Source organism: Dromiciops gliroides, chromosome 1 (assembly GCF_019393635.1).
Source record: "Dromiciops gliroides isolate mDroGli1 chromosome 1, mDroGli1.pri, whole genome shotgun sequence".
Taxonomy (NCBI): Eukaryota; Metazoa; Chordata; class Mammalia; order Microbiotheria; family Microbiotheriidae; genus Dromiciops; species Dromiciops gliroides.
In genome coordinates, this window is record NC_057861.1 from 251,732,162 (window position 1) to 251,747,091 (window position 14,930).

General features: G+C 34.8%; 1 protein-coding gene across 1 annotated transcript in view; it reads left to right on the forward strand.

Annotated features, from left to right (window-relative positions):
* Positions 1-14,930, forward strand: part of ASXL3 (ASXL transcriptional regulator 3) — a 248,537-nt gene that overhangs the window by 176,416 nt on the left and 57,191 nt on the right. Inside the window, 2 exon segments of the mRNA XM_043988310.1 lie at positions 7,552-7,649; positions 7,651-7,716. Coding sequence (XP_043844245.1) covers positions 7,552-7,649; positions 7,651-7,716 — 164 coding nt within the window.

Below are 14,930 nucleotides of genomic sequence, written 5' to 3' on the forward strand. Positions count from 1 at the left end.
TTATATTGGGGATATCATCAAAAATACTTGAAGTGAGCAATAAGTAATCACAGATTTTTTAAGCCCTGTACTCTGGAAAATCATATCCTATTGGTAAAAAACACAGTTGGTGTATTCTTCGTAATGTTTAATAACAGTCCACCTGAAGACAGCTAGGATATTTTACAATCTTGCACTAAGGAAAGCCTGTATTTCCACTAAAGACAGCAATTTATATTTTAAGTTTTAGTGGACTGCAAGACTAATATATAATATATATATAGCTAATGTGATCTTGGACTGCATTAAGGGAAGCATAGATTTCAAGAATAATGAGATGAAATAGTCCTGCTTTGCTCTGACCTGTTTGGAACACTTATGGAATATTGAGTTTTGTTTTGGGTATTTCAGTTTAGCATGGACATTTATAAAATGGAGAGTGAGCATTAAGAGGATGGCAACCAAAATAGAGAAGAGACTTTATTCCATGCTGTATGAAACTTGGTTGAGTCAGGACAGACATGATAACTGTCTTTAGATGTTTGAAGTTGCACTTATGAAAGAGGAAGAAGACTTGTTCTGTTTAGCCACAAAAGGCAGAACCAAAAACAGTGATTGAGATTTGTAGAGAGCAGTTTGGGGCTTGATATCTTGAAAAACTACTTAACAATTAGATCTGAAAAGAGGAGTGGGCTACTTTGGGAGGTTATGATTCCCTTCCTTAGAGGTCTTCAAGCAGAAGTTAAACGGACATTTCTCAAGTGTGTTGGAAAGAAGATTATTTGGGGGTACAATGGATATGGGGATGGGGATTTGATGACTACTGATGTCCCTTTTTACTCTAATTTTCTGAGATTCTGTGACTCATTTTAATCTTAAGAGTTTAAATTTATCAGAATTTTTGTTATCCTCAAACATTCTATTGGATTACTTGTCAGTATGAAAAATCCAGAAGACTATCATATTCTGAGAGAAGCTAGGCTGTCAACAGTGTTAAGATTCCCTTTAACTATGAGTTTGGGACCTGACAGAGGTGTCGTAGAGGCATCTATCTGTTAGAGGTGCAACACTGTCCCCTAGATACTATATATAGCCTTAAATGTCAGAGTAAGACAGTAGCAAGGTCTGAGAATGCATTTCTGCTGGACTGAAGTAGAGAAAATTTATAACAACATGATATCTAAGCAGGTGCTGTGTAAACTGAAGAGGGAAAAGCAGGGGGTGATTGAAAGTAGGTCAGTAGTAGGATTTATACTGTAAAGACTCTAGTTGATGATTGGAAACATAGGACATAAATAATAATAGACAGAGCAACAAGCATTCAGCAGAGATGGTGTGGCCCATTTGGAGCAAGCAGAGTTAGAAAGTATTTATTAAGCACTTACTGTGTGCCTACTGTCATCTTAAGAAAACTACAGAGTAAAAAGTCATAACCTCACACAAGGCAGGTTCAATATAGTATTTCTACCATGTATTTATTACAAGCACCCCTTTAGAGAAACCTTGGACCTGTTGGGACCTTAGAATACTGAAAAAATAATAGATTTAGAAGGCTGTGAAATATTTATGAAATGGGATGCTATTCAGTATCAGATCAGGTATGTTGTATTTATTTATACTACATATACATTGTTATGGCTAAAAGAAGGATCAATGGACTGCCCATCCTGGTATCTCAAATGAGAAGGAGCCACACACACACATTGACATTTCATTTGTTCCTTAGATTCCAGGGCTCAGTAAATTTGATTTTTTTTTAAGTTTTTTTTTTTTTTAATTAACAAGTATTTATTTTCTTTCTATCTCACTCTGGCCTTTAAAAAAAAGGCCAACAACCCCACCTTGTAACAAATATGCATAGTCAAGCAAAAAAAAAAAATTTTACATTTGCCATGTTGAAAAATATTCTGGGGGCAGCTAGGTGGCGCAGTGGATAGAGCACCGGCTCTGGAGTCAGGAGGACCTGAGTTCAAATCTGACCTCAGACACTTAACACTTACTAGCTGTGTGACCCTAGGCAAGTCACTTAACCCCAATTGCCTCACCAAAAAGAAAAATATTCTGAATATTTACTTCATCACCTTTGTGTCCAGAACTTAGTAACATTCATCTTCAGTCCTCTAGAACCATGTTTTGTCATCATATTGATCAAAGTTCTTTCGTAGTTGTTTGTTTTTACAGTGTTGTTATAGAGAATAAGTGGTTTTCATGATTATGCTGACTTTATTCTGATTTTATCAGTACACCATGAGGTGATAAATCCCTGAGGAACTTATTCACAGTGACCAAACTCATTAGATCCTGACATAAACCAGAATGTCAATTTATTAATTTATAAAAGGTAGATATATTTTTAAAGAGACCAGATATTCATGTCTGCCATCTAAAGTAACTCTTTTCCAATATTATGGGAACTGGAAAATTGAATTATTAAAACATCCAGAGGTGGGAGAGCCTGAAGAAAAATTGTTCCTATATTTTGGAGTTCACCTTTATAGTGACTGTATGACTCATATTCATTAGAAATAGTGTGATTTTGGGGGCAGCTAGGTGGTGCAGTGGATAGAGCACCGGCCCTGGAGTCAGGAGTACCTGAGTTCAAATCAGGCCTCAGACACTTGACACTTACTAGCTGCGTGACCCTGGGCAAGTCACTTTACCCCAATTGCCTCACCACATTTAAAAACAAAAACAAAAGAAATGGTATGATTTCATAAGTTCAGAATTGGAAGGGACCTATCCATACATACAACCTCTTCATTTTCTAGATGAGGAAATTGAGGCCTAAAGAATGAGGAGACTTCTATTATCACACAGATAGTAAGTGACAAATCTGGTTTGACTGTTGGTTCTCTGACTACAAATTCGTCCCTCTTTCCCCCTACATTGTGCTATCTTTCTGTTAAACAAACACTACATTTATATGAAATAGATTCTTACTAACATTCCTTTTTAAATAACAGTCACCAGCTTGTGTCACTAGAACACTTATGAAAACAAGTCGAATTTTTAAGATGACCACTTAATTTGATTGAGAACAGAAGGAAAACCCAAAAGAATGACACAATCTAGACAACTTTGAAATCTAGTAATTGAACTACTTATATACTTAAACTGAAATGCAAGCTACATAAAATGGAGGTCTTCAATTGCTTTAAAAATATATAATTCTCTTGGGGCAGCTAGGTGGCGCAGTGGATAGAGTACCAGCCCTGGAGTCAAGAGGACCTGAGTTCAAATTCGGCCTCAGACACTTAACACTTACTAACTGTGTGACCCTGGGCAAGTCACTTAACCCAATTGCCTCACTAAAAAATATATATATATATATATATATATATATATATATATATATATATATATATATATATATATATATATATATATATATATATATATTTATATTTATATATATATATATATATATATATATATATATATATATATATATATATATATATATATATATATATATATATATATATATATATAAATTCTCCTTTTTGAGAAAGGACCCTAAGCCCCTTGTTGGGATTTAGGTAGCATGGTAGCAATAGCAGGAATACGTTTTCAAATGCTCTCTTAGGGCAAGGTACCCAGCAGATTTTGTTCTTATTGCTTCAGTTTCAAAGTGTGGCATTTTCTGACCTGGTCTCAAAATTATAAGAGTACATTTTTTGGAGGCCTGATGTCCTTATCATGTGTGTCCTGGTACCTTTCTAACTATTAGAAGTGACTTGATAAAATGGAATTGTATTGTACACTTTTTTCTCCCTCATAAAATTCTATACATTTCAGAGGCCTAATCAATATTTATTGAATGAAGTCTGATATATCAAACATAATGAAATGAATAATGAATTGTTCCTTACCTCAGTATATAACTCATCTAGTTTTTGATACTCATTTTAGGAATATTGATAAGGAAATTTTTCTGCTTTCTTTCAACTAAAGACAGTGAGAAGTGGGGAATAAAAAGCAGGCCATGAAGCTAGGAAGACCAGGTTCAGGTTCCACTACCGTTTTGGCAGCTTTGAGCAAGTCATTTGTCTTTTCAGTTCTCTAGAAAACACTTCAAGACTCTAAAGTTGCAGAAAAAGTATATAGAAATTCCTCTTTAATAATTTAGGGAGCTTCTTAGCTAACTTCCTTAAATTGGTAAAATTACTGGTCGAGTCTCTAATTCCGTAACTTAGAACCAGGGTCAGATTTCTTAAAAGGATTTCAGATTTAGAAATGATTCCATCTTGGTATAAAATAACAGCCTTAGAATTAAATCCCATCTCCATTACCCTCCACAGTGGTGAGTTGTCTATTCTTTTGGGGTTTTTTTGGTGGGGCAATGAGGATTAAGTGACTTGCCCAAGGTCACACAGCTAGTGTCAAGTATCTGAGGCCAAATTTGCACTCAGGTCCTCCTGAATCAAGGGCCGGTGCTTTATCCACTGTGCCACCTAGCTGCCCCCTCTCTATTCTTTCTAGTACATTTATTTCATTATTGGACTTCCAGGATAACATACCTCACTGATGGATAATGATAACTTTGTCATTGTATTGTTATCTAAAGGCTGCCTCAAGGGCAGCATTCATGTTCCAAAAATTAAATTTATTCCAATTGCATGTGTCTTATGATTATTGCCCCAAAAAGTGGACATGGAATTGTCATCGACCTTAAGATGCCCTAAATCTTTCCAGCCCTTTTATGACCTCCACTATGCTTGATAGCATGGATTGAAACTTGAGAAGCATGATGAGATTTGGTAATCCTTTAAAGATCGGTAAACTCAGATCATAGAAACTTTTCTCTTTGCAGAGACAAAAGATTTGATTGGGAATTGACTCTACAATCTCAGCCATATTCCAGATACCTTTTTCTCATTAGGAGACTGTTCAGCCAGTTGATTAGATGTGTTGTCTACTCGATCATGGAACAATATAGAACTTGCCACAATCTTGTATTCTGTCATATTTCTTTGCCAAGAGTGGAATGAGATACAGCTCATCTCATTAGCTTGCCCCTGTTATACATAGAAAATATTGGTGGAAAATACCTTTCCAAAGGATTCCCACCTTTCAAATTTAGGATCCTAGGAAGAGAGATATAAGGGATCTCATGAGTCATCCAGTCCAACTTTTCATTTTATGGATGAGAAATCTGGGTCTAGAGAGGATAAGTGACCTACCCAAGGTCACAGAGTGTCAGAAATAGAATTTTAAATCAGAGTTAAAAGTGGAATTTGAACCTAGGGCTTGTAGTTCCAGTCAGAGCTTTTTCCTTTAGTACATTAATAGTTCAACAACTACATGGCACAGTGGATATAGCACTGGGTTTGGAGTCAGGAAGACCTGAGTTCAAATCTGACCTCAGACACTTACTGTGCAACTCTACACAAGTCACTTAATCCTGTTTGCCTCAGTTTCCTAATCTGTAAAATGACCTCCAGAAGGAAGACAAACCACTCTAGTGTCTTTGTCGAGAAAACCCCAAATGGAGGGACAGAGTCAGACATCATTGAAATGACTGACCAGCAACTATACTATTAGGAGATGAGGACTAGACCTCTAGTTTCATTGGTATAAGGAACCCTCAAATGAGGAAATTCCTTCCATCCGTCCAGGTTGGCACCTTCTCTACAATTTATAGTGTTGGAGAGTAGCCTAACTGAAAGATTAAGCAAATCGACAAGAGTTATTACATTGGTAAACAATAGGATAATTACTTCCTTTTTGAAAGACAAACTGCTTGTATAGAATTGGGGTTTGCAAGCAGACCAAATAGTAAAAGATCCGTTGACATCCCTTCACGTGACCAGTTGCTTTAATTTTCCATCTTTTACTTAATTGGGATGTACCAATGTTTTTAGATTTTTTACCTAATTAGTTTCATCTCTCCAACTAAGTTGGTACCTTGCTATTTTATCTTATGTTTATTTCAAGCATTAAATGTAACATAGTTCCAGGTACAAAGTAAATGTTTATATATTTTGTTGAATGAGTATTAGTATGCCCCACTCTAGAAGGAAAGTCCTCTGTTTCTGATGGGTGATTCAGAAAAGGTTTTTATAAATGCATCTGTTGGGGCAGCTAGATGGCGCAGTGGATAGAGCACTGGCCTTGGAGTCAGGAGTACCTGAGTTCAAATCCGGCCTCAGACACTTAACACTTACTAGCTGTGTGACCCTGGGCAAGTCACTTAACCCCAACTGCCTCACTTAAAAAAAAAAAAAAAGAGACTAATATAAATGCATCTGTTTCTGATATCAAGGGCCATTTTAATTTTCCCCAAGAGACCATTGAGAGAAATAGATACAGGCGGATTCTTCTAGAGTATGGAAGGGAAGGGAAGTGCTATCTATAACCTAATGAGCTAACTGCAAATTATATGCTTAATGATAATTAATAAGGTCCCACAGCAGGTTCTATAGTACTTACCTTTCAAAAGGAAGTTCATCTGTCTTAATGTATGTTACAGGAATATGATTTTTTTAAACTCTGGATTGGAAAGTTTTTAAAAAATCTTTTGGCTTTAACAAAATATCCCATATGTTGGACTCATGGTTTTTAAGTTGGGATAGCCCTGCAGGTTCCATAGGTACTGAGGTATCAGACACCTTAAATGCTGTGAAATGAATACAAACCTCTAATTCATCCCCATTAGAGTTATCTATTATTGAATATCGTCCTCTGAGATGTTATAGATCATAGAGGTAAACAAAGAAGCTTAGATATTCATAAGAGTATAGGAACCCATACCAATTCAACTTGTCACTGGAAATGATTCTCTTTTTATAAAAGGATTTTTTGGTACATTGGCCTTTTACTAAACAGATCACATTAGATGTTGTTCAATGGGAGGTTTGTTTAATGGGCTTTTCTATCAACTGATCTATGGCATATGTTTATAACCCAGGTTCTCAAGAAGAGTGTGTGTGTGTGTGTGTGTGTGTGTGTGTGTGTGTGTGTGTAGGGGTTTCCATTATTTTTTATATATTATAATATACATATTTATATTAATGAAGACCTATATGTGTGTATATATGTATGTATGTATTTGGGTTTCCATTTAAACCTACCATGCTTAAACCTCAAAATACTCCAAAGCTACTTCAGTGTTAGCCATGGCAGTACAGTAAATTCTTTTTTGGTGGGGGGGGGGGGGGATGCAATTGGGGTTAAGTGACTTGCCAAGGGTCACACAGCTAATAAATGTCTGACCCCATGTTTGAACTCAGGTTTTCTGATTCCAGGGCTGGTGTTCTATCCACTGTACCACCTAGCTTCTCCAACAGTATATTAATTTGATAAATTAATGGAATGTGGAAAACGTATTTGTTCATCTGGATCAAGATGCCAATTTGAGTTAAGTGTATGAGAGATTCTCACTGAAAGAATGGTGTAAATAAAAAGGTCAAAGGAAAACAAACATACAAAAATAAGCTATTAAAATTCCACTCTTCAAATATCAGCATTTTAAATAGGGATTGAAATTTACTGTCTTGACAAAATGATATATAATTTAGCCCACACATATCAATCTACAGTAAAATTGTAATTCTTGCTTGTTTACCACAGGACACTTGAAATGGACCAAAGCTGAGGATATTGACATAGAAACACCAGGATCTATTCTTGTGAACACTAACCTGAGGGCGTTAATAAACAAACACACTGTTTGCTTCCTTACCTCAACATTTTCAGCAATACCTCCTGCTTTTGCTCCCGGAAGTAGATAGGCAGGTAAGTAGAAGTTTTAGGCTTTTTTTCAAATGCTAGTTATGTTAAGAAGATCTAGAGCTATTATTTAGGATATCTCCCTTTGAAATAATTAGGACCACTTTACTCGATTTTAATTTCTTAGTTTATTGAAATTTAAATTCATTATTACATTATAATGAGCCAATTATATCTTAAAATATAGTACATTGTATAATTTTTTAAAATCAGTAAAAGCAGAGTTTATACAGACCCTATTTGAGGGAGAAAGGGGAGAAAAATCAAGTATTCCATTCATTATCAAATAAATCTTTGAAGTAGCTACTTCTTTGCCCTGAGGGAATATTGAGTGCTGCAATAAAAGCCTGTGCTTCTAAGAAAATATGTAAATGTTTTTATCACAAACTCTTTTTAAAAAGCATTTGAAATTTATGATTCCATACCTTGAGCATAGAAGACTAGATTAGGATTTACCATTAGCAAATCACTTCCCCAGCAGGGAGTTTTTGTTTGTTTGTTTGTTTTTGGCTAACTATAGATAAACATTTGAGTTCTAAACATAATTTGCATTATTGAAAAGACTCTCAAATAAGTAAGATAATATAAACCTATAATAAGAGTTATCTCTTTAAGAACATTTTCTTTTAAAAAATAATATCATGATTATAGAATATGAATTTTTGGATTGCTATAACTTTAGACAAGAAGGAAAATTTTTGTCTGCCCCTAAATTATTAAACAATTGTTCATAGACATTATGATATTTTTTCCTCTTAAACATTGACATAAGATATAATGTACTGATCATCATGCAAGCACAAATCCATAAATTAAAGTAACATTTTTAGTCCCTTTCTTTGACTTGATAACTGTGGTGACTTATTATCCCCCTCCCCTCCAAATTTAAGTGCCATAAATAATAATGCACTAATATCCTCTCATTTATTTTGTAGGGACTACCTTGTTAACCTTGAGAAAAATATTATTTTAATTTTATATATACTTAGTGATGTTAGGAACTCCTAGAGAAAAGAGCAGATCTGTTTGGCTTAGTTTAGCCCAAATATTTTTCTAACCAAGGAGGAAACTAGAATATGTGCCCACAGAACTGTCTCATGCTGTAGAAGATCCCAGGTCATGTCCACAAAAAAGCAACAGCAGTAGCTACCAGCATGAATTTTGAGATAGGATTATGAAAACAAAGAAAAAAGAATTAAAATCTGGGGTCAGACTGAGGAGGGGGGGGGATTTCTCACTGATAGATAGGAAATGGGTTGAGATGGTGTTCTATTCATTCAGACAATGATAAATCTAACTGCCTGGAGTATTTGTTGCTGGTGGTTAAGGTGGAGTACTTCTGTGCAAAGCCATCTAGGATATGCTTTGTGACTTTTTAGGGCTTTCTACAATATACTTGGCAGGGTTTTTTTTTTCTTCCTTTGCTTTTAGAATTTGTACTTTCATAAATTGTACCTGTGTAGAGGTCTTTCATGACCTTTTAATAGATGGCATTTGGTGGAACTTAAGTGGAGTCTTATTTAGGTTTTTTATTACATTTTCAAATGGCACCTCAGTGATGAGTAATTTGTTGTCAGTTCTGTCTTATACATCATTTTTCAGTAATTTACATCTTTGCTTTCTGGGGGGGAGGGTATAAGAGAGAAGCTCCTCACATATTTTCCCCTCCCTGACACAGATCCCACCAAAAGCTTCTTAATTTGCCCATTCTTTTTTTATCCAAAAAAAAATGCAGCATTCTAAACCGTTCTTATTAATGTCTATTTTATTCTAAATTCATATTTTTGAACATGTTGAATATGTTAGATGTCCAGCCACTGAATGCTTTGTGCTCTATAGCCTCTTTAAAACCCTATCAAGCTTTGTACTGTTGAGGTTTTGTACTCAGTTATAATGCATATAATTCTGACTGTGGAGAATACCATTAAAATAAAATAGAACATTTACACAGTTCCCTTTGCAGAGAATTTTGGATTAGAAAAATTAATGCATTTGTCAAGCATTTTATAGCACATGAGTACATGATTTATTGATTTTTGATGGCTCTGTTGGCATCATTGTGTGTATTTAAAGAAGTCACATAGCCTTTATAAATGCAAATGGAAAAGGACTTTCAATTTTTCCCCCGAGTAGAAGTAGCTCATACATTTGCAATAACTCAGACTTTGCATGGAGATTGTTTTATGTACTGAATATATTGATTTTAAAAATTATGCCATTATTTTTATTCCACAGTTAGTGTGTGTAATGAAATATCCATTTCCATAACAGATCATAGTACTTTTATAAGATTAAAGATAAGGGAAAAAATTATATTAAACCTTTAGCAAAAAGTAAAAGTTCACTTGTGTTGCAATTATTTTAATAAACCTGACATGTCAGCTTTCTTCACTATGGAAAGCACATCCAGGTATCCCTGTTTATTTTTTACCTTCACTTAGGCTGTAAAATTATTGAAGACAAGAAATGAACCTTTATATTTTGTTGAACACTTAATACATTGGATACTTGTTTTCTGATAATATACAGCCCTTAGTTATAGTGCCACATTTCCGTTGGACATTTATTCAGTAAATACTGATTAACTGATAATAGACACTATCCTCCCTGCTTTCTACCTTAGGCTCTAGTAGTAAGGGAAAAGGATAAAAACTCTCAAACAACGGATCAGTCATTTCATTACAGTTACTTACCCTATTTGGTTCCTTGTAGCATTAAAAAGGTGTCTTTCCACATGACTGATTTACTACCATAAGCTTAATTGACTGTAGAGTACTATTGAATTCAGTAAGCATTTTAGAGCATTATATAATATATACCTAGAGTCCTAAGTTGTTACCTTACCAGGATGTGAAGATCACTCTGGGTACCTGAAGCCTGTGTGGGTCAGAGTATAGGCTCTGGAAGGTTCTAACAAGCCAGAAAGGTTTTGTAAATGGGCTTGGTGATGAAAAGCATGTCTTACCACCTCACACCTATCAGAGTGGCTAATATGACAAAAAAAGGAAAATGTTGGATGTTGGAGGAGATAGGGGAAAACTGGGATACTAATGCATTGTTGGTGGAGTTGTGAACTGATCTAACCATTCTGGACAGCAATTTGGAACTATGCCAAAAGGGTTATAAAATTGTGCATAGCCTTTGACCTAGCAATACTACTACTAGATCTGTATCCCAAAGACATCCTAAAAAAGGGAAAACGGACCTATTTGTAAAAAAATATTTATAGCAGCTATTTTTTGTGGTGACTAAGAATTGGAAATCAAAGGAATATCCATCAATTGGGAAATGGCTATACAAGCTGTGGTATTTGATGGTGATGAAATATTATTGTGCTATCAGAAATGAAAAGTAGGATGATTTCAGAAAAACCTGGAAAGACTTACATGAACTGATGCATGATGAAGTGAACAGAACCAGAAGACCAGCGTACATAGTAGCAACAATTTTGTTTGATGAAGAACATAAATGACTTGGCTATTCTCAGCAATACAATGATCCAAGACAATCCCAAAGGACTGATGATAAAGCACACGATCTACCTCCACAGAAAGAACTGATATTGAATATAGATTGAAGCATGTTATTTTTTACTTTCTTTCATTTTTTTTCTTTTATTCAAGTCTTCTTATACAAAATTACTAAGATGGAAATATTTTACATATTTGCGCATGTATAATCCATATCGGATTGTTTACCATGGGGGGCTGGGGGAGGGGAGTAGAGAGGATTAGAATTTGCAACTCAAAACTTTAAATAAAAATTTTTTTTTTAATTTGTGGGGGTGGGGAAGATAAGTATGTCTTATTTGAGGACCAGCCTAACTAAGATCTGAGAGGCTTATCATCAAAGCATTGATCATCAGATAATGATTTGGTATTTGAGGATCATAACAACACATGAAGACAGTCTGTTAAGGCAAAGTTACTTTGTTTATTTTTTTGTGTATACATGTCTTTAATGCTTATGTTATCCCTCATATATAGATTGTAAGCTCCTTGAAGGCTGAGGATATTTCCTTTTTGTCTTTGTACCCCTAGCTTCTAGCACAGTTCCTAGAACATAGTAAGTGGCTAGTAAATGTTTGATTGAAGTGGCTAATAATTGTTTGATTAATCAGTCCATCAATCCATATGGGTGGACTGTTCTTATCAATTAAATAATGCATTATTGAATATTATAACATGCTATTTGTACAATTACAGTTTTTAAAATTTCTGTAATAATAAACACACAATATTAGTTCCAAAGCCTCTTAAGAACAAAGACCTAAGTACCATAAGCTTGAGAAATAATGGAATGGGGAGCCAGTAGCAAGAGCGTATGCTCTGGATAGAGAAAGAGGACTTGGGTTCAGCTTCCCCCTTGGATGCTTTTACTACTTTGTTTACTTGGACAAGTGAATTAATGTCTATGGATTTCGGTTTTCTCATCTGGAGTAGGAGTAGGAGTAGGAGTAGGAGTAGGAGTAGGAGTAGGAGTAGATGGACTTTTTTTTCCAAACTTCCAACTGCAGATCTGTAATCTTAAAAGACATTTCATTTATTTGTGTGTTTATAGAACAAGACCTCTTCATAAAGATAATTCTCATGCCAGGCAAAGCAAAGATAATCATAGGTGTCAATCTTATAACTACCTATTCATCCCTTATTATATTTGGAATGTAAACTTGAGGATAGGGAGTGTTTTTTTTGTTTGTTTTGTTTTGTCTTTATGAAACAAGATCCTAACAGAGAATTGGTGCTAAATTAAGTATACGTGTTCATTGAGTGGAATTCCCCAAACTGTTTCTTATCTATCACTGCCAATTCCTGGTTAAGTTCTACAAATAAAACAATGTGTCATGACATCAATAGCAACATTTTAGACATAATTATGTCATAAACATTGGCTTTTCTCCTTAAACATAGGTTTCATAGGTTGCAGAGTCACTGTATACTATGTTCTTCCCATTGAAAAATAGTGAAAACATTTTCATTTAGGAGGTCAAACTCAAAGTCAACTAATTTGACTGATTCCTGGTTTTTACTCATTCAGACTACCAGCTAGGATTCCTAGCTGGAATACTAAGATTTGATTAAAAAACGACAACAGTAACAAAAGTCAAAAACAAAAGAGCAACATGCTGGAAAGTCATCTAAAATACTGCAAATATAGCCATTCCTTGAAAAACTGCTCCATTCTTTTCCCCCTTCCCGGCTGATAGCATGACATTCCTCCTTCTGTGTGGAGAATGATCCTTTGTTTCTTTGCTGAGCTACTTAGTAATTACAGAAGGGTCCTGTCACAACAGCACACGTTCAGTTCATGTTCTTAGAATAACAAAGTAAGCTAGCCTGGATTGGCGAATTCCCTATCTGAATTCCTTTTTCAGTTGTAGTTTGTGCATGTTTACTCTTCTTTCTTCTTTATGAGAAGTAATTCTATAACCAGTCACCTAGAAGGGCTTTGTTTTTGTATTTGGACAGGGTTGTGCTAGACTGCTGTTTTAAAGCAGTTTTTGATGGTCACAGCATGAAAAGATTTGCCATTCAAAAAACTCTTCATACTTTCATTGCTAGAAGTAATTTTGTATCAAGTTTAATTGCTTTTTATCAGTTGATTTCTCACCTAAAAGGCTTTATTATTTCATTCTGTTTCTTTTTCCTTCTAATTGTTCTGCTTGTTTTTGTCTATATTTCTCTTCCTTGGACATTTAAACATATGTGTACATGTCTATTCAAGTTATTAGTATTAAATATTTTTATTGATGCCTTTTCATTTTTTTCACTGTCATTTCCAGTTAGATACTTCGTTCTCACTTGCTGCTTACTGCCTCCATAGTAAGCCTTCCCTTTTAAAAAGGAAAAAAATAAAAACCGTTAAGACAGTGACTATGACTGACAGCATATGCTTCATTCCAAACCCATACTCCCCCACCTTACTAACAAAAGGAAATACATTTCTTTTTTTTTCTAATTCAGGACCAAAGTTATCACTATATTTATACAATTGTTCATATTTATTTTATTAGTTTTTATTATGTTATCATTCTCCACATTATTCTTCTGGTTCTGTTTATTTTTACCCCGCATCCATTCATATCCCCAGCACCACCACCACTACCACCACCCACATAGTCTGTACTATGTACCAGCCACTGTGCTAAGCACTTTGCAATTATCTCATTTGATCCTAATGACAATTCTGGGAAGATAAGTGCTATTATTATCCCCATTTTACAGATGAGGAAACTGAGGACAAAAAAAGTTAATGAGTTGCACAGCTGCTAGGTACCTAAGGTTGGAATTGAACTCAGGTCTTCCTGACTCCAGGCCTGCATACTATGTTCCCATGAACATGCTCCAAATCCTCCATGTTTCTCTGAATTCCCTCATCTCTATTATTTTTTGCAGGTAGTATTATTCCATTAATACCAGTGTAATAATACTACATATACCACAATTTATTTAGCCATTCTTCAGCTACTTGGTTCCATTTATTTCAAGTATAAAAATGGAGGTATATACACATAATGTCTGTATAGACACAATTATACAATTCTACATTAAAAAGGCAGCTTAAAAACTGAAAATAGATTTAGTATTTTGTGTTTGGGCTAAGCTTAGAATGGAAGTTTGAGATTAGGGAGTGGTTTTTGTTTTGTCTTTGTGTACTAAGAACTTAGTAAAGAGTTGGTGCTGGGGCAGCTAGGTGGCGCAGTGGATAAAAGTATCAGCCCTGGATTCAGAAGTACCTGAGTTCAAATCCAGCCTCAGACACTTAACCTTACTAGCTGTGTGACCCTGGGCAAGTCACTTAACCTCTATTGCCCTGCAAAAAAAAAAAAGGGTTTAAAAAAAAAAAAGAGTTGGTGCTAAATTAGATACTTATGTGCATTGAGTGGAATTCCCCAAATTGCCCATAAAACACAATACAATACTATAATTAATATTAGGATATTTCCCCAATAAATTTACAGAATTAACACTATACCAAACTACCAAAGAGCTACTTTACAGAGCTAAGAAAAATAATAAAGTTCATTTGGAAGAACAAATGATCTGGAATATCAAGGGAAACAATGAAAAAAAATGTAGACAAGGAGGAATGGCACTTTCATGCTTCAGATAAAAAAGTAGTTATCAGAATTGTTAGGTTACTGGTTTAAAGCACAGAAACTCAACAAACAGAAGACAAGAAAGATTCAGAAAAAAATTGACTCAGTAACACAGTGATCT